We start from the raw sequence: 21,813 nt of genomic DNA, 5'->3' as shown, positions 1-21,813 counted from the left end.
GAACTGTGTGAAATTCTTGTTTTGTTTTCCATTCAGCAAGAAGTTTGGACATTCTCTCATAGAGGTCACTACAAAAACTATGATCATGCACCCTGGTGCGAAGTGAAAGAACCTTTCAGAAGAAATTTTGTTTTCATAAGTTTTTCCTTTACTAAATTTCGTTCATTCATTTTTGGGTTGGCAATATTTAGCCTTTCTTTCTGCCTGTTTTGAATTTAACCAATCAAGAATTTCTGTAATCAATTTCCTACCAATCACAGGTTTCTTCTTTGATTTGATGTGTAACTTTAAGCGACCCAATAAACGTGAGAGGGTGTGGCTGTTTTATTCATGAAAGGTCTCGAACTTTCCCCGAGGGTTTATAAACTGCTGATTTTCGCATCTCTTAGCCACTTGATCAACATCTAACCTAGTGTGTGGACGTGTAGCAGGAGGCGGGAGGTGCCTCTTTCATCAGGCAGCAGGTCTTCAGTAAGGTAATGGCCGTTTAACATCTTTATTTCTTGCTAGCTCAGCAGTTTAACCTGCAGGAAAGGTCCGAAACCTTTACAATGTAACCTATCTTTCCAACATGTAATTTTCTGCCGTTTGATGTAAAAACTTCATAAAATCTGTAAGTGTAATTCGAGGATAAAGTGATTTACCCTCTCGAGCTCCCCTTCATATTGGTTTGAGGTGACTACGTTTTGGTAACTGGTTCTATTCCTTAATGTTTTAAATTTCTTTCTTTTACGGGTCACCTCCATAGTTTGGGAATAGCCCCTGTGTCATGGGCCTAGTGCCTTTTTAGGTTTAAAGAATGCATGTTTTTTTTTTCTAGTTGCTTAACGTCGCACCGACACAGATAGGTCTTATGGCGACGATGGGACAGGAAAGGGCTAGGAGTGGGAAGGAAGCGGCCGTGGCCTTATTTAAGGTACAGCCCCAGCATTTGCCTGGTGTGAAAATGGGAAATCACGGAAAACCATTTTCAGGGCTGCCGACAGTGGGATTCGAACATACTATCTCCCGAATACTGGATACTGGCAGCACTTAAGCGACTGCAGCAATCGAGCTCGGTAGGAGCGCATATACACTCCTCCTTTTGGTATTCCAGGCCATTTACTTAACCTGTTCTTTTTCTGCTAAGGCCCAGTAGGTTGGGTACAAGATACCCCCATTTTATTTTGTAAGTGGTGCCTTAATGGCAAGTTATTGTAAAGTCTACTATTGCCTTGAAGAGGCTTGAAAAACTGAGAGCGTGTCAGCTCGTTTCTTGTGTTGTAAAAGTGCCTCTGGGAGGCCTGATATTGTAATTGGGAGCAAGTGCTCCATGTATCAGGGGTTTTCTGCCCTTTTGAACAAATTGTTGCTTGGTTAAAGTTGAACTAGGAGCTCAAAAGTTGTAAAGCTAGGGGCTTGTAGCCCAAGAGTGTCTAGGATTTGAAATCTTGGATTTTTCTAAGCCTTTTTAAAAAATTGATATATTGTTGTTATACCACCTAGTGAAAACTTGTTAAATTTTGTTATTCTTGCTTGTTAAAACTCAGAAAATATAACCTTTGTTAAAGTTTTAATTTAACTTTGATTTGGTGGTTAGAGCCATTCACCCTGGCATCTTCTTTCACCTCTGCTGATCCACCAAACCACGGTAACAAACAGTATACCGGTGACCAAATTACAATGGAAGATTAAGGAAAGAAGAGATTTCACCATCATGTTGGGCGCTTTTGTATCTAATGTGCTTTATTTGATTAAATTAGAGAATTAAAAACTACTTGTCGATTGTTGTTTGGCTTGGCGTTATTAGATTTTTCGAAAGAGTTTGGGTGATCAAAGTTGCTGAACTGAAATAAGTTTTCATGGGAAACCGACGATATTTCCCTGGTAAAACTGAATACAGAGTATCGAGAATTTTAACTCCCGTACCGGTAATTAATTTTTGAAGCCGGTCGTGTGGTTTAAAATGCTTGCCTCTCACCTGGAGGATCGGGGTTCAATTACCGGCCAAGTCAGGCATTTTTATCTGGATATGAGGGCTGGTTCCAGGTACACTCAGCCTACGTGATTACCTTTAATTGACCAGGTATCTAATGGTGAGATGGCGACCCCGATCTAGAGAGCCAGGAATAATGCCAAAGAGGATTAGTCACACTGACCATACATCACCTCATAATCTGCAAGCCTTAGGGCTTAGCAGCGGTCGCTAGGTAGGCGAAGGACCATTAGATGGTTTAGGAGTGTTTGTAAGATTATAATTACACATATTTCATTTTTGTGATGTTTAGTCAAATTGTTGATGGTTTTCAGTCTTTCCCGGATTTTCCGTTTTCCCGTGTTGTATCTTTTCTTCGTGGTCCCTCCAAAAAAAGGGAACCTAGGTTCCATTGTAAATCCCTGAACTGTCTGGGAATCAAACCTGGAGCTTCTGGGTAAGAGGACAGCACACTGCCCTCACACCACAGGGTCAGCAACCACGGTAAATTCAGGAAACTAACATCATTTACCTTGATGCCATCGTCCATAAGCATGTTGCCATCCAAGAGAAGTTGCTGTAAGTCTCCTTGAGGGCGGAGAATGTGGAACACCGGCTTTAATTGTGATGCAGCCAAGCCAAGTTCGGTGAGTACCAGAGCCCGAGAGGAGTCGCATTCTTCCAAGCACCGCTGGATATGAATGTCGAGCACTGCAACACCACACACAACACATACCAGTAATAAAATGTAATACAAAAGTGTACAAAAATATATCTTAGGAGGAGGACTGGAATGTAAAAATGATTTTTTTAAAACAGTGATAGGTTAGTTTTGGTAAAGGTTGAGGATGGAAATGGCCTTTAAATTGTGCCATGATACATATACTGTAGGTTCAGATCGATCTCCTTCCAGGCAAAACTGAGGAACTACTGCACAGCAGACAGACCAGAATGCAGAGGCACTAGCCAAAACAGAAGATCCCACAATTGAGGGAAAGGAAAGGAAGTTTCTCAGGAAAATTCTATGACCCAAGAAAGTGTCTGAGGGTTTTACATTCCACCTGAAATCTAATAAAGAACTGTATGAGAGAACAGAGAAGATTACCACCACAATCAGAAAGATGATGCTGACCTTTCAAGAGAATGAACATGGAGCTCTTCAGGAAAAATGGAAAACTCATCACTGTTAGCTCAAAGAAATGCAAGAAGATCTAAAGGAAGGGGGCATAAACCGCAAAGAAATTCAAGACAGAACCATCTTCAGGAAGAACATTGTGGATGAAAGGGGGAATCTAGACAGACATCCTGATAAACCATGCAACATCTCGGCGGAAGATTGACAGTACAGAAGGCTGAGATTGAAGAACCTTTGGCTGCAATGTAAAGCAAAAGGTGAAAGCCTTTGAAAGAAAAACAGCAGGTAGTTTGTGTAGCTGTAGCCCATAGCTGGCTGAATAGATGTAATAATAATAATAATAATAATAATAATAATAATAATAATAATAATAATGACGACAAAAACATGGCCTCAGCTACAGTGTTGTAGACAATTTAGATGCCATTTATGCTGCCAGAGAGTCAATTTTGATATTCCATTTTACTTTACCAGGCAGCAAAGGTACCAAAATTCATTTGATCAACTTCTGGCTGATTTTTAATTCATTCTGTCAGTTAAAATGTGTCATGAGAGACCTTCCATACGCTGAAATTATACTGTACAGAGCGCCAAGTGGACTTTTGTCCGACTTCAAAATTTCGACTATCTCTGCCGGATTCGGGCTCATAATCTTGGGATCCAGAGTCCAACACTCTTAATACTGATCTACAAGGATCGCCAGAGATCAATAAAAATGCAGAGACAAAGAAAAACAAACACAGTATTTACTTGTATACATCACACACCCTTATTTTTTATATGGAATCCACAGAAAAATAATCCCCACTCTTACCTTGCATTTGTTTTTCTTTAGGTGTCATTATAAATACAAGGTATACCTTCAGTTTGCAGAAAAACAGAAAGTTGCTTTTGAAAACAACAAATCAAGAAAAATGTTCCAGGGTCGAAAAGTGGAAAGTTTCCTTTAAAAAAAAAAATTCGTTTTACATCGCACCAACACAGGTAGGTCTTATGGCGACGCGATGGGATAGAAAAAAATGAAATGGCGTATGGCTTTTAGTGCTGAGAGTGTCCGAGGACAAGTTCGGCTCGCCAGTTGCAGGTCTTTCGATTTGACACCCGTAGGCGACCTGCGCGTCGTGATGAAGATGAAATGGTGATGAAGACGACACATACACCCAGCCCCCGTGCCAGCGAAATTAACCAATTAAGGTTAAAATTCCCGACCCTGCCGGGAATCGAACCCGGGACCCCTGTGACCAAAGGCCAGCACGCTAACCATTTAGCCATGGAGCCGGACGATGGGATGGAAAAGGCCTAGGAGTAGGAAGTGGCCGTGGCCTTAAGGTATATCCCCATCATTTGCCTGGTGTGAAAATGGCAAACCATGGCAAACCATCTTCAGGGCTGCCGACAGTGGGGTTCGAACCCACTATCTCCCAGATGCAAGCTCACAGCTGCGAGCCCCTAACTGCATGGCTAACTCGCCTGGTGGAAAGTTTCCTGAAGTCGAAAATCAACTGCTTCATTATGTGAAATGTTAATATGACAATGGATATGGTGTTTCACATGAAATGCTACAATTCAAAGCACACAAAATAGTGACAAAGCAGGGTATTACCCGTATAGTTTCAGAAGAAAGGCTATGCTGAAAGATAAATTTTCTAATTTTTTTATCACGTGCGAGTTCAGGAAACCGATACAGTTCTGGTGCAAGATTGGATGTGTACAGTCCAAGGTATATGACAAAGGTCACTACATCAACTCCTTGTTCTGCTTGTGTGGGACAGAGTCTGCAGGAACTTAGGGGAAAAACATTAAGAAAATCCCTTAACCCCTTCAATGGTGGATTCTGACAGACCTCCTGTGCCAGAAAGGTGAGGCTTTTTTCGGAGGAAATTATTTATTTTTAGGAAGCAAGGAATGAGTAGCAATTATCAAGGGAACACATTCATATATTATTCAAGGTTAATAAAAACTTACCTTACACTCTATTTACACTTTTTTTTAACACTAGGCCTGTGACATGGTTTCATAAAATATTAGTGTTTAGAGAATACTGTCCTGTGACCAATAAATTTTTATTTCAGGCTTTGTATTATTCCCAACAACAGCACTAATGCAATAAACTACCGAATTTCATAAGAGTTTGTTTCTTTCCAAAACTATGCCCTTGTATGCGGAGATTCATTTGCAGGTTTTTCAATTCACTTTTAGCACACGAACCTGTTTCGGTCACTATCAAATTTACAACTTCATGCATTAGAAACAGTTCAAAACAGTCAATCGCAATTACCTCTGGTAACACCAGGATTTCCTATAAATGAAATTATATTAGTTTGCACAAAATCACCAGGGTTACACTTTTTCCACACAAATGTATGTTGAACATCTGCTACCGTCACTTTAGCTTCTGACGAAATATCTTCTTCACTTTCACTAGAGATACTAAGAAGGCCATCATCCGAAGAATCAATATAATCATTCTCACTATTATCAGAAATACTAATGTCACTTAGAGATCCATCTTCGATGTAGTTCCCTATTTTATCTTCATACAAACATCTCTTCCGTTTCACGCTCGCCATTTCTCTTTATCTCGTCAGCTGGCCAGAGACTGTATATGTAAAGTAGAGAACATAAGGCATATTTTAGGCCAGAGGCTTCATGAATAATGCTGAAAACCCTCCCGTCATCAGTTGAGAATGCTGGAAACCATTTTCAAAAGAGATTACAGTACCTGAGAAATTATTGGGCGATCGCAAAATGAACACCGCAACTAAACGAGAATTTCTCGAGCAGTGACATTATGGGCATGCGTGCGCCACCCAAGAATTTCTCGGGCATGCCACTGAAGAGGCTAAAGGCACAAAAACTGATCTTGTTGTTAATCCTGGGGGTCTAATATGTGTTACAGCCTCTTAATGTTTTAGTACATAAACCCTTCAAGGATTATGTGCAAAAATTATACACACCAAATGGACGGCAGCATATCATTTATGCACTTACACGGAATAGGTTCCTTGTTGCTTGGAGTCCAGGATTTGAAATTCAGTAGGCCTTTTTTGGTGTGTGTGGCTGGAAATGCTCCAGACACAATGGAATGTTACAGGAGTCACACTGCCATGCACATTCCCTTCTGGTCTTCTTTTGTCAATATGTAACACAGCATTTTGCAGTTTTAGTTCCTTTGGCTTCTGCTGGAGGGATCTTGACAGGAAAATGTCGGCTGGTCAATTGTGATGGAAATTCTCCAGCCCGTCGCTTGACAACGCCTTCTTTGAAGTGATTAGCAATCATTTCATCGGCAAGTTTCTGTTTGAACACTTGAAACGTTCTGTCTGTATTCCCGTTCACTAGTCTGTCTGCATAATTCCATCTGCCCTATCGTAGTGTTGCCAAGTTCCGTTCCACTTTCACTTGCCGTTGCATCACAACGATTCAAATATATGTGGATATTATCATCCAGATCTTCCTCATCACTACTACTATAACCAGAGCCTAGAAGTTTGAAATAACGCAGTAATTCTTCATAAACCTTACCACTAATGAACATATGCTTCTATTCATCAGCCATTGTTTCCAAACAATCTGGTTCAGAGATTGCAAGTGCTGTACTTTCACAAGCACCACTCAAAGAAATTAGTTCTTAAATCAGCCCTCAGAGTGCAGGCTATCTCATCCCTGGTAAACAGCTGTTAAGAACTACTAAGTAGTTACATGTGCCTACTCGTGCCATAAGTTCTATCCATAATTAACAGAGGTAGCTACAATAAGTTAGACTGGCACTCCTGCAGCGTTATTTTCAAAAAAAGCAACCTTATTATCTAAGCTCCTGGAATGAAAGATCTTGGAAGAACACCCGCAGTTCAGTCAACATTGAATGGGGAATGAAGGAGAACCATATCACTATAATCACACGATACAAGGGTAACAAGACTCCAGCGATTTTTTACTCATTATTTGCAGCAGTCTTAACTGATACAAGACTTCCTCTGTCAACGATAGGGTTGGAAATAGTTTGTCACAAAAAAAAAAAAAAAAGGACACCAGCAACCATCAGCGTTTATTGTATTCACAAAGACACACCTACGAGATCCTGGCAATTGTGCACACTGTATTATTTACAAATTATATACCGGTACACATTACACACACACATTAATGAACCACCATCTTGAACTGAATCGACTGCACATTAGCAAGTCAACCAACTATGGAACACTTGTACCAACACAACATAACCACTTCAAGGGCAAAATCACAACGCAAGTTCACATACTTGACTCGACTAACATCTCTCACTAACAGTTCAACTACCCAAGACCGTCCTTTTATATACCTTGCCAGGCCAGGCTTCCAGAAAAGTATGACACAACATGCTTTCTCGAATCTTCTTGAGTCTCCAATAACCTATGTACAAATGAACATAACATTCTGTAAAACTCTAGTGACAAAAGCGCTTTGTTCTGGAATCTTACCCTGTGTCACACAACATTACATCGGATTTATACATCATGTCTGTTAGGTCATCAGCCCAGAGGCTGGTTGGATCCTCATATAGCACCACCAAAGGTTATGCGGTTATAAGGAAACCGCAAAAACCAATGGCAGCACCAAAATGAGGCGTACTAAGCAAGACGAGGAGTGAGGTACTTTGCCATAGCTTTCCTCACTGGATCAAAAAGTGCTATTGCAGCACGACTGACCCTATGAGCAACACCTTTCATAACACTCAGATGCACTAGTCATGCTCTGAATGTCATTACTCAGCACCACCCATACCCCAGCAGCTTCCATGTTGTCACAGTCATGGATGAGACTGGGACTTCGGTGGAAGCTATATTTTACTCTGGCCTGTGCCAAGAGATGGATACAAAAGTACTGTATCCATCAAGAAATGACAGCAGGCAAATTATACATCATATTTACAGGTAATAATAAATTATATACTATTAATTATGTGTTCTTACATTAAATAAAGTTGTATTAAATAAACATACAACAGATGTATCACGACATAACATCACATGTTCTGTTACACAAGACAGGTCATACAAATTATACGACAACGATTTATACCAAAGAAAGTCTGTATTGACAATCTGTCATATATAACTATGTACATAATAATAATAATAATAATAATAATAGACGTAAACAACTTCATGGCCACACCTCACAAGTCGTGATAATGAGACCACCACCACCTACTAATCAAGCTTGATATTTTCACTATTTACCCATGGGTTGAGAGAATTGTTTTCTTACAAGTTGCTTTACGTCGAACTGACACAGATAGGTCTCATGGCGACGTTGGGACAGGAAGGGGCCAGGAATGGGAAGGAAGCGGCCGTGGCCTTAATTAAGGTACAGCCCCAGCATTTCCCTGATGTGAAAATGGGAAACCATGGAAAACCATCTTCAGGGCTGCCGACAGTACGGTTCGAACCCACAATCTCCCGAATACTGGATACTGGCCGCACTTAAGCGACTGCAGCTATCGAGCTCGTTAGAGAATTGTTTCCAAGTTATACTAGTCCATTACACACTTGCATTACGTTGTCACCCAGAAAATTTTAAAAAAATTTGCTCCACAAGAAGAGAATCATTTCAGAGGAAAGGAAAATCAGCCATAAATGAAGTGGTATATTATTAAAGAAGACCTTAGGCTTGGAGTGTACCTAAGCAGTACACGACAGTGACTGAGGTAGCTTTACATCAGGTAACAGCCAAAGAGTAAAGAGACTGTTGGAGAAACATGCAAATGGCAAATGTACAGAACAAAAATGGCAACTGGACACCAATGGGATCCTAACCCACAAACATTCTCCATGGAGGAGAAAATTTTCACAATGGAAGGAAAAATGAACACCCAGAATGATTGCAGCTCTTAGAAAGCCGTTGCCAATTTCCTAAAAATGGCAAGAGGTCACCACCTAGATCAGTGGTAGTTTGTTGAGGAGTGTTGTACGAGGGCACCACATCACAACATTTCTGCAAAAGTGAGTTTAAAGCACATGCCACTGACCATCTATGCAACATTCTGGAAAGGGTTGTGAAGCCCTTAAACACCAATATGTTTGAGGGTAAACTCTGGATAATCCAGCAGGACTGAGTGCCAACCACAATGCCATGTTGACAACGTTGGCTGGAACGCAAAATGTACAAGTTTAATGTTGCTTGTTGAAGCTCTGACATTAACTAACTCGACTATTGCTTGTAGAATATACTGGAGCAGAAGGCCTGCTCTAATCCTCATCAAAGTATCAAGCCACGATTAGAAGTGGCATATGCAAATGATTGGGGATCACTTCAATAAGTGTCTCACGGAAAAGGAGGTCATTTTGGTAATTTGTGTACGGTAGTATACTGTTGTGTACTCAGTAATGAATAAATAATATACAATAGAAGTACGTTATAGCGAGAATTCATAACGGTGAAAAATGTACTCACTATAACGGATTGTCATTATATCAGATTCTTCGCAAAAGTCGAGAAACACACCATACACATCAAATTGGTACGAAATGACAATCAGTTTGTTCAAAACTTGCGTTTTCGCAGATGATATCCACGCTACGGCTTGCTCATTTGTTATTTTTCTGAATCCGATAGTATGTAGAAGTGTATGTTTAATTTCATACTGAAAAAATTATAGTATCACTCCAGAGGCCTCTGTAGCAAACGTTCCCAGTTATCTTCTTCAAACAGCGTCGCCTAACCTAACCGTATAAATCATGAAAACGTATTTCAAAAGCACATAGAGAAATTATAACCTCCTCGCTACAAATTTACATCAGGACAACCTTTCTGAAATTTAACTAAATGAGAGAAAACAAAACTATGCTCTGAGCGTATTCTGCCATATCTTGAACTGTATTCCATTCTTACTTAATTTCATTAAATATTAAACGCTTGTTTACTTCAGCCTTTATTTTTAACGAGTTAACAACTACTATCGGCCACGTTATTTACACATTTATTACAAAAACGTGTTATCCTATTTCATTTTGAATTTTCTTTTAGAGAAAAGCAGTCGGCAGGCATTACTGATCGACTCTGACATCGCCTTTGAATGTCGAGGAGAGAACTTGCAAGTGTACATAGCAAAAAATCTATACCGTACAGAAGATGACCGATCACATTTTCTGGCAAATGTTTCAGTTTTCTTATTCAAATAGCATCACCTAACCTAACTTAACTATACTATATGTATCACGAAAACAAATTCCAAGTGCCAGTAGAGAAATTATAACATTCTTGCTATAAATTTACATGGGAATAGCCTCTCCAAAATTTAACCAGACGTGAGAAAATATAAAGTAATGTCTGAAATCAGTGATGCGCTCTGCCATATCTTCAGGTGTAATGCATTCTTACTTAATTTTAGTGTAGAGTATTAAAATTAAGCGATCATTAACTTAGCCTTCATTTCTAATGAGTTAACAATGGCTATCAACCATATTATTTACGTGTTTGTTATTAAAACATGTTCTCATCTTTCATTTCTAATTTTCTTTACAGAACATAAGTTCATAGGTATTACTAATTGACTCAGACATCGCCTTCGAATGTCGACGAGAGCGAGCTTGCAAGCGCGCATAGTGAAAAAAAGTATACCAAAGGTCGCATTTTGTGGCAAATGCTTCAGTTTTCTTATTCAATCAGTGTCGCCTAACCTAACGTAACCCACTATGTACCATGAAAACTTATATCAGTGCCAGTAGAAAAGTGATAACCTTCTACCTATAAATTTAGATGGGAACAGCCTTATCGAAATTTAACCAGACGCGAGAAAATATAATCTAACCTCAGAAATCAGTGATGCCCTCTGACGTATCTTGAGGTGTATTGCATTCTTACTTAATTTCAGGGTAGAGTATTAAAATTAAGCAATTGTTTACTTAGCCTTTATTTCTAACAAAACAACTACGATCCACCGCGTTATTTACGCATTTGTTACAAAAACATGTTCACCTCTTTCATTTCTAGTTTTCTTTACAGAACAGCAGTTACATAAAATGAACTTCACTGTAAAGCCCATATTGTCGTAAGTATACTTTGAAGGTTGAATCAAATGTTCCACTTTTACAATACCAAGATTCTTTATTATCTAATTACAAATCATTTTTAAAAATATGACAGGACATGTTTCGTCTAACTTGTAGACAAGAGTCTTTAAGAGAAAGCAACAAGGACAAGGACAAAGCAACACATTAAAATAATCTGGGTAGCCGAATAAGTCAATTGTGCACCACATTATCAAACTTTCACCGACACAACAGAATATTGTATGTCAACACAGCACCTTCAAAAAGAAGAATTTTAAGACCAAGGTTTACTGAACAACCCATATGGACAATTTTAATTTTAATGCCAACAATATATTTTTAAGTGTTGTGCTCTGAACAATCCTGAACACTCTTCACCATTTTAATTGACGTATTCGACTACCCGAATTATTTTAATGTGTTGCTTTGTCCTTGTCCGTGTTGCTTTCTCTTAAAGACTCTTGCGGCTGATGATGTCTACAAGTTAGACGAAACATGTCGCGTCATATTTTAAAAAATGATTTGTAAATAATTAGATAATAAAGAATCTTCGTATTGTAAAGGTGGAAATTTGACTTAACCTTCAAAGAACAGCAGTTGATGGGTATTACTAATAGACTCCAACATCGCCTTCAAATGTTGATGAGAGAGTTTGTAAGTGAACACAGCGAGAAAACAATACAAAATTTTGCATTTTGTGGCAAATGCTTTAGTTTTCTTATTCAAACAGCATCACCTAACCTAATTTAACCATGTATGTAGGCCTACCATGAAAATATATATCAAGCGCCAGTAGAGAAATGACAACCTTCCCATTATAAATTTACATGATAATAGCTTTCCGAAATGTAACCAGACGTGGGAATATAAAACTAACCTCTGAAATCAATGATGCCCTCTGCCATATCTTGAGGTGTATCCCATTCTTACTTAATTGCAGTATTTAGCATTAAATTTAAGCGATCGTTTACTTCAGCTATCATTTTTTAGAGTTAACAACTGTTATCGGACACATTATTTACGCATTTATTATGAACACATGTTCTCTTTCATTTTCATTTTTCTTTACGGAATTGCAGTCAACGGGTATTACTAACAGACTCCAACATCGCCTTCAAATGTTGATGAGAGAGCTCACTAGTGGACATAGCGAGGAACCGATACCGAAGATGATCCATCACATGCAATATAATCACTGGGTGCATAATTGTCAGTAACGGAAATAACTGCGCATGCTTAATTGCTCGTAATAACGGATACGTCGGGATACAGCTCTCGCTGTATCCGAAGGATAATGCACAGTTTAATACAGGAATTTTAAAGGGACAGACAAAAACTGTCATTATAATGAGGTTCTTGTTATATGCCGTACTCGTTATAGCGCACTTCTATGCTATTTGCTTTACGTCGCACCGACACAGATAGGTCTTATGGCGACGATGGGACATGAAAGGCCTAGGAGGGGGAAGGAAGCGGCCGTGGCCTTAATTAAGGTACAGCCCCAACATTTGCCTGGTGTGAAAATGGGAAACCACGGAAAACCATCTTCAAGGCTGCCAGCGGTGGGGTTCGAACCTACTATCTCCCGGATGCAAGCTCACAGCGCGACCCTAACCATACGGCCAACTCGCCCGGTATAGCGGACTTCTACTGCATATGCTGTTATATATGTTATTTCTCTAAAGTCTTTGTATGAGGTTCAGAACTTACGACAGGACTGCGTACAAACTGTGAAAACATGTAACCTGTGGACAATAAATCGGTTGGATCCCATTACGCAGGATTTAATTAATTCCTTCATTCATTTAGTCCTTGATGAATTAAATTTTATTCATACAAAGTGGCATTACCCTATTTCATTTACCTGTATCCATTGCCTTGCAAGCATCTTCATATCTCTTGGTGAGTGGAGACAGTGTCCATGATGTGACATACGATAGGAGTTCATCATTATCTGTTATGATGGAGATCGGGTCATCAGGACACAGCGAAGCGCCGTCTTTAGTCAACAGGGTCAGGGTTGGTTCTGCACCTTCCAATCTGTCAAGAGATCAAAAGTTGTAAGTCAAGAATGAAAATTTTGTTGAGTTAAATCAGAAAAGCCAAAGAAAACGAGAAAAGACATATCTAAATTATTAACATAGTATTTAGCTAGGTTATAAGCCACAATGAGGATATTAACAATAAAGCTACTTACTTGTAATAACGCTCAGAAGCCTGCTTTGCAAGCCAACCCACTTTCTGTTCAGCAAATTCTACACTTGATATGGGCACAAGCAATAATTTACCCTCCACTCGAATCTTCACAGGGTGGACTGCAGCTCTCAAAGTGGGATTAGTCATTTCCACCACTACACTGCGGCCAGGAGCAGAGGTGACAGAACGAGTGAACCCAGCATTAAGAAGCGACACCTGCTGTTGTTCTGGTCTTGGAGAATTCTGAACTGCAACTGCTGGCCTGTGTGAACAAACAGACACTCATTTATCAAGAATGATTTCAGCGCTGCATTTAGATATTTTACATAATTTTCTGGAGTCATAAGCAGCCCAAGATGTGGTAAAACTGACAATTGTACATTTTCCTTTACACCAGTCCCTACTAATCTCAAAGTTTCTCTCCAAACATGGAACTTCTATTTTCAACACTGCCTATTCACACCTCCAGTGTCTTTGGCCTCTTTTGGAGAATATATATAGATTTTTTTGCTAGTTAGCTTTACGTCGCACCGACACAGTTAGGTCTTATGGCGACAATAGAATAAAATAACATCTGATGGAGTATCACTCTGCATCAGCAAAGACAGTAAAAGCAGTATCGCAGGAGCCATTACCGGAAGCTAAAAGAGATTGCTTTCAGAAGCTTTACGACCACTCATAAAAGTATGGTCACTGAAAGTGATTACTTTGAAGGTGGCAGTCTTTTTAAAAATACTGTATAATCCCTAATACCATCCGCACTTTTTTCCCCAAAATATTGGTTCTAAATCTTGGGTGCGGGTCGTATTCAAGCCGTTCATTCTTGTAAATATTTACTATCTAAATCTTGGGTGCGGGTCGTATTCAAGCCGTTCATTCTTGTAAATATTTACTATGTTTACATGGAGTATTGAAACAGATTTGAATATGGTTACCATACTCAATATACCACATGTAAATGGGCATTCAGGTCTTATTGTATTTTAGTTGCGTTCTATAAAACAAGATTGATTTTTCTCCGTACGGTTACAGTGGCATGTCAACATAAAATGTAAGGTAATGAAATACGGTAAATCAAAGAACATGGGTAAATATGCAGTAAATATGAAATCCGCTCCTGCGGATGCTCGAACGTCATTTGTTTCGCAAGTGTTGCTGGCATGCTGGGTGCGCCAATCTTGCGGGATATCGTACTTTGCGAGAGTCAAGACTGTTGTTTACGGAAGTCTATCTCGCTCGCATTCGAGTTTCGTATCTGTCCCGTGAAAGTGCTGTCTCGATAGTAAGCGATGGATTCAAAACGGCGTCTGCAGTCATTTACTGTGCGTGAGAAACAAAGTTGTAAGCGAAGCTGATATATATGGAAATCGTGCCATTGGCAGAAAGTACAATATTGACGAATCATGTATTCATGATTGGCAGAAGGAAAAACTTCTAAAAAGTAACGGCGATCACAGAGTGTTTCGCGGGCGGAGTGCAGTGTTTCCGGAAATTGAAGGACGACTCCACAAATTTGTGATAGAGAAACGTGAGTTAGGATCTGGTGTTTCTAGTGAAATGTGTCAATTGAAAGCACTAAGAGATCTCAAAAGATCTCAAAAAACAGGGTTTTACTGCAAGTCGCGGGTGGATCCAAAACTTTTATCGGAGAAAGAGATTGTGTATTCGGAGACGTACGTCTATTTCACGTCATCTCCCTGGGGCGTATGAAGAAAAATTAACGGCCTTTTAGCGTCACATTATTCACTTGAAGAAAAATTCTTATTTGCTGTCACAAATTGGGAATGCTGACCTGTCTATTTTGAAATGCCGTTGGTAAACACAGTGGATACGAAGGGTTCTAAAAGTGTAACTATCCGAACAGGTGGTAACGAAAAGCAACGATGCACGGTAATGTTGTGCGTATTAGCGGATGGAACCAAACTCCCTCCATATGTGGTTCTGAAAAGGAAAACACTTCCGAAACGAAATTTGCCATCCGGTGTTATTGTTACAACACATGAGTCCAGCTGGATGGACAGTGCGTTAGTTGAGGACCGGGTGAAGTGCGTTTGGCAATGTCACCCAGGAGCTTTGTTACAAAAACGAAACATGCTTGTGTTGGACAGTTACCGAGGACATACAACTGACGCCATAAAAGATATGATGAGGAAAGGAAAAAACGATGTTGCGATAATTCCCGGAGGACTCACTTCTATTCTACAGCCGTTGGATGTGTGCGTGAACTGGCCTTTCAAAACTGCAACAAAACAGTTGTACACCGAATGGATGTCTGATGGTGATCACGCGTTAACACCAACCGGCCGAGTGAAAAGGCCTGAAGTGAGACTAATATGCAGCTGGATCAAGACTGCATGGGCGAGCATTCCCAACGATCTAGTGTCCAAAAGCTTTAAGAAATGTGGAAGTTCAAATTCAGTGGACGGTAGTGAGGACAACTATTTGTGGAAAGATGCCAGCGATGACAGTTCCTATGGTGAAATTTTAGATGACCGTGAATTGTGAACGATCTGAGTATTGGACCGATTTTATTTATGATTTTTGTGATGATTTTATTAATTGTAAGCTGCTTGAATTTATATTTGTGGTATATTTGAAGAAAATTAAATAGGCATGCAAATTATTTGATTTTTTATTTTTCTCCGTATTTTGCCATCTCAAATTTAGGGTGCGGGTCTTATTCGGTGCCGGGTGGTACGCAGGATTATACTGTATTCTTGGTAAGGAACTACACATAAGTCCTCATAGTTTCGGATTCTGTATCACATAAAGGTGATGAGACACAATGAGACACAATGAATGTGGTACTGGCAACGTATGTTGAGAATATCTTGAATAGCAAGGAAAAAGGAATAAAGTTCCCCTTCTAATAAGCTAAAGATAAAGTGTTGTTGATGCCATTCAGAAAAAGAAAACTTGAATTATGGGCCATTTGAAAAGACACTGCAACTGGTGTACCACAGTACTGGTAGGATGCGATTAAGGTGAAATACCCAGGGAAAGACCCTGTGGCATTCCTCAATAGCATTAGCTTTAAGAATCTTGGAAACAGTCCAGAAGTGAATTCCACAAAGTTGTTCCTTTATCTTTCAGATCAAGTCATAACCACAGGGGCTTAAGTCTGATGAATATGGTGGATTAGAAAAGCGCTTGCCCACCCCAGCGACCATACAACTCGACTACAGGTGTGCCACATGTACCCGTACATTATCCTACAACATGGCAGGAGGGTTCTGAAGGAAATGTAGCCGCTTTCTTTGCAACGCTGGTCTTAGGTGACACTAGAAAATTATAGAAATACCATGCGTTAATGGTCTGTCCTTGCAGTATGGCATGTGTTAGGACGACACCATTGTAGTTGTAGACAAGAATCACCATGTTCGTAGGAGTCTGACAAACTTTTGTTATGCACGGTGACCCATAATGATGCCACTCGTTGGACGGCGCTTAAGTTCAGGTTTGAACTATCTGGCCCATGTCTCAAGCACAATAATACGGAATAAGAAATCATCTACTTCACGACCACAGCAAGTCTGAGCGTCGTCGTACTGTAACCTGCACGGTACTTCTATTAACTCATGGGAAACCCACCAATTCGCAATTTTCCACATTACCAGTCACTTCTTTAGAGCATCCAGCACAGCTGTATCCAATAATCCCGTCTCATGACGTAACTAACGAACTGTCTGATGTCCATCTGTGTCTAATAATAAGACAAGAGCCTGCACTTCCTCTTTACCAACACTATGGTTACCCAGCCGAGCAATGTCACCATACTTTTATGACCTCACTGAAAGGTCTAACTCACCTCCATCACTGTTCTGTACAGTAATGTCATTTCATCACATGCTTCACAAAGAACTTCATGACATTGTCTTGTTGTGCGACCGTGGGAACGTTGAATTTTCAGCCAAACATTGTTGTTCCTGTTATGTAAACATGGTGAAAAGAATCACAACACCCAACAGCTTAGAAACTCACACAAGACTGGTTGCTTCTTGCCACAGCATGTCGCTTTTCAATGCATCGGCGATTCCATTTACAGTGAAGTAGACTAGACATAGAGTAAGACATGGTAGATGTGACTATAATTCTGTTTTGTTTCACATCCACAGTAGTGTTGCCACAATTTAGCTCCAACCCATATACAACTGTCCAATAGATATTTCGCCAAAAATATTGCACAGTTCTATTGTGTTAGGAAAGTGACAAGCAGTGTCTAGGACAATTTGTAGCCACTGTTACTATTTAAACTCATTCTAAAAGCTTAGAAGTTCACCAGTTTATTGGGAAAATGTCAATAAGCCTCAGTATATTAACACATTGATGACTAGCCCTGAACAGAGGCTGCTACTGCATGTAGACCGGATAGTTCCAGCCTCCAAGAAAGAAATTACACTGTTGCAGTCAAACTACTGTAACTCTAAAATTATTCAACATATCGACCTCAAACTTGGAACATGCACTAACTACATTGCTTAATAGTCTACACAATGTGATACCTCTCATCGGTAATCATGGAAAAACGAGGTGCAGAAAAGTGAGAATTCTCGGAGCCCAGCACCTACTGTCGGCAGTTGCCTATCATCAGCTGAGAAACTATGAAAATTCTCAGGCTCATCACCCATGTGGCACATCAGGCAATGAATCTGCATATAAATGTTGAAATACATTGTCGTCACAGAGGGCACATTGCCATGGCGCCCCATGTTGTACAATGATTCTCGGCGCGTTAAGGACACGTGTATATACGAAGTTTCCATGGCAACAGTCACTGTACAATTACAAAATTACATCAACACTAAAATGTAAGATCCCTCTACTTCACGACATGATTGAAAGTAGTTAAAATTATAGCCAACAGATAGCACAACAAGCTACAAACGATGCCCGTGTGTAAAAACGGAGATCTCCGGGCCCATCAACAACCACTTGCCGCAGTACTATGGAGATCTTCGGGGCTGGTCGTCAATGTGTTAACTAGCAAACATGAAAATGTTCTGCTTCCTTTCTGCCGTGATGGTACCTAGGGCCTTTTTAATCACTTTTATTTTCTCCCAGGTAATGAACATTCATTTTTGAAACAAAATCAAAAGTTACTGTAATTATTTTAGCAATATAATATTCATACCTTCCTGATGTATTAGTAATTTCATTGTAGTCAAATGGTTGAGAAAATATATCTTCAATATTAAAATGTTCATCTATTGCATCTTCTCCTTCATTCTCCATACCACGAAGACCAGAATCTCTTCTTGAAGTCCCAACATTATTCTCCATATCACTAAGCCCTGATTCTCTTCTTGAAGTCCCAACAGCATTCTCCAAATCATGAAGGCCAGACTCTCTCCTCGAGGTTCCAACTTCATTCTCCAAATTGCGAAGACCAGACTGCCTCCTTGAAGTTCCAATGTATTCTGATCTAATAAAAACAGATTAAACCTATTATTCAACTCAAAAAACATAACGAACAATTCTTGAGGTGGAAAGAAAGAACAGAAAAGCAACATGCTGAGGGAAAAAAAAAAAATAAATAAAAAATAATAATTTATTGACTCTTAGAAATACAGCAAACTCCCGATTATCTGTGCTAATGCGGACCATAGTAGCACGGATAATGGCCAAACATACATAACACACATAACTTAACCTGAAAGTCATGCTTTTATTTATAAATAATGCAACAAAGGAAATACAAGACACACTGAATTACATTTCATACTCAATTTGCTTTTGGGAAGTAATCATCCATTTTTTTCCTGATTAAATTTATCGTTTAAAGTTTTTCTTATAATAGTCATTTTCCGGAGTGACAACAGATCTGTGTAAATGAAGGAGTTTTGCTCCGCTTACTCCAAAAAAACATTGTTATACAGTAGAAGTCCATTATAGCGAGAATTCACAACGGCAAAAGATTTACTCGCTATAGCGGATTGTCGTTATATCCGTAAAAATTGGGAAAACCCCCAATCACATTAAAATCAGTATGAAATGGCAATCAGTTTGTTAAACACTTGAGTTTTTGCAGATAATATCCACAATATGGCTTACTTGTTTGTTGTTTTTCGAAATCCGATACTACGTGAAAGCGTGTTTAATTTCATTCGGGAAAAAAAAAAAATTACCATATTTCCCGAATCCAAAATGACCCCCACTTTTTCCTTCAAAAATTTTTAATGAGGCTCTAAAGTGCTTTGTAAAATCATATGAATGTCTTTCTTATAGAGTACGCATTTTTAGATTATTTGTAGACGTTGAACATTGGCTTTAGTTATGCCGTATTTTTTGCGGCTGTACAATTATGCTTTATTTCAGCGGGTTTAATAACCATTAACTTAAAATTGGCACCATAAGATCGAAGGGATCTCGCTGAAAATTTGCCGGCAAATACACATTCCACGCGTCTCTACACTACGACGATTCATCAGGAAAATATTCTTGCTTACTATAAAACTGTTACTTTCACTCAGCGTCAGATATAACTGGCTGCCGCTACACGCACGTCTTGCTTGCCGGATTCGGCCAACTTCAGCGGCTAGCGATGTATAGGTCTTAATCGCGAACTTTGAAAGTCAACGAACGAGTTTATTGCGCCGCGGTATGGCAATTCCGCCCTTGCATTTTTGTGCACATACCTCACAATTTCATCTTCGGCTTCTTTAAAGCGTCCTTGTTGCGGGCCACTGAATGCATTTTTTGTGCAGTATGCATTTTTAAACTATCTTTGTCTTCACGGTAACGCCAGATATTGGCTTTAGTTAGGCATATGCCGTATTTTCTTGTGGCTGCACAATTATTATACATTTCCGAGTGTTTAATAGCCATTAACTTAAAATTGGCATCATCACATCGACGAGAACCCGCTGAAAATTTGCCGGCAATACCTGTTTCATGTATCTTTACAATACTATAATCTATCAGCTTCATTGTCCGTATTGATGAATTAAGAATGCAAGTATGAAGAATGAGATTTCCACCTAATCAATACTTTATTACAAATGTTTGAAGTTATCTACATTGAAACAGTACCGGTTTCGACCTGTAAAAAGGTCATCATCAGCTGTTGGTGAACCTGCTTAATAGCGATAGTACGTAAAACATTACTAAAACTAATTTAACACGAATGCCTTATTCTAATATAATATTACTTAAGATATATACATATGGTACAATATGGGGCTTAGACTCATTGGAGTTCCATTCAAAAACCTGTGCTGTTGCCAACATTATGTCAAACAATATACATATATACATATGGTGCAATAAAGGGCTTTGGCTTGCTGGAGTCCCTTGAATGCCACACACTCCAAAAATTGTATAACAGAGGTTGAAAATACAGTTCCTATAGAATAGAGGATCACTGAGGTTTCGGTGTTAAGTTGAAACGTCTTTGCAGCATGTCGGCACTGAGATCAACCGTTGTGAATACACAATCAAGGTGCTTTGTTGGGCCGCAATTTTGCGGGGAGCGTAATCGACTGAGGTTCTGTAGCTTGTTCATTCTTATTGTATGATGTTGCTGATAAATACTAATTTCCAGATTCCTTGTTGAGGCATGTCGTGCTATGGATGAAGTTTTGAAATTAAAGAAAGGTTGATAGAGTCCCCTCTTCACACTTGCATTTGTGCTCAGGTAAATTCAAAATCTGAGAAAGAAAAAGGAAGTGGAATTAGAATAACTGATAGAGAGTGCCTGCTAAATGGAAGTAGGAATTGGATAACTGATAGAGAGTGCCTGCTAAATGGTTTGTGTGCTAAGGAGTGTGTGTTACGTGTGGGCTGGATATGTCTTCAAGTGTAGCCGGGAGTGTGCTGCACCTTGTTGCGTGTGCGTCGTGTTGCTGTCATAGTGTTCAGATTGAGAGGTGGTTGGGAGGGGGAGGCAGCTTCTGGAGGGGGTGGGGTGGAGTGGGTTGTGTCTTTTGGATTTTGTGTGGGTTTGTGTCTGTTGATTCTTTTTAAATATGTGTCTTTTAGAATGGGAATGGCTGTGTTGAAGAGGATGTTAGTTTTATCTGTGATTTCATTTAAGTTGAGGTTGGGATTAGCGTATTGGTCCATATTGATATTAAAATCTTCCATTATGTTGAGCAATGGGCCTGTGGGGTTCATATTTAGAATTTCCATATCGTTCTCGATATTAGTGAACTTATGCTTGTGTTCTTCGACATGTTGCCCTATGGATGAAAAGCGGTTATATTTAGTGGCATTGACATGTTCGCTGTAGCGAATCAAAAAGCATCTGCCGGTACGTCCGATGTAGCTGGCTTCACAATCGTTGCATTTCATGCGGTACACTCCTGAGTGGCTGTATTTGTTGTTTTCATTGACAGATTTAGTGTTATATAAAATGGAAGCATTATTACGTGTGGTTCTGTAAGCTATTTTTAGATTGTGTCTTTTGAAAATATTAGTTATGGGGTGGATGTGGGTGTTGTTAAAGGTAAAAAGTGCATAGTCTTTCTTAGGTTTGTTGTTTCTACTTAATTTGG

General features: G+C 39.4%; 1 protein-coding gene across 1 annotated transcript in view; it reads right to left on the bottom strand.

The window, feature by feature from the left end:
• The window catches only part of LOC136886104 (tonsoku-like protein), a 250,748-nt gene that overhangs the window by 59,389 nt on the left and 169,546 nt on the right, over positions 1-21,813 (bottom strand). The window contains exons 17-20 of the mRNA XM_068227232.1: positions 18,453-18,743; positions 13,323-13,583; positions 12,990-13,165; positions 2,487-2,665 (exon numbers count right to left, since the gene is read on the bottom strand). Coding sequence (XP_068083333.1) covers positions 2,487-2,665; positions 12,990-13,165; positions 13,323-13,583; positions 18,453-18,743 — 907 coding nt within the window. The remainder of the gene's footprint in view (positions 1-2,486; positions 2,666-12,989; positions 13,166-13,322; positions 13,584-18,452; positions 18,744-21,813) is intronic.

The sequence above is a fragment of the Anabrus simplex genome, chromosome 1, assembly GCF_040414725.1.
Source record: "Anabrus simplex isolate iqAnaSimp1 chromosome 1, ASM4041472v1, whole genome shotgun sequence".
In the NCBI taxonomy this organism is placed as follows: Eukaryota; Metazoa; Arthropoda; class Insecta; order Orthoptera; family Tettigoniidae; genus Anabrus; species Anabrus simplex.
This window is presented reverse-complemented; position numbering and strand designations above follow the sequence as displayed.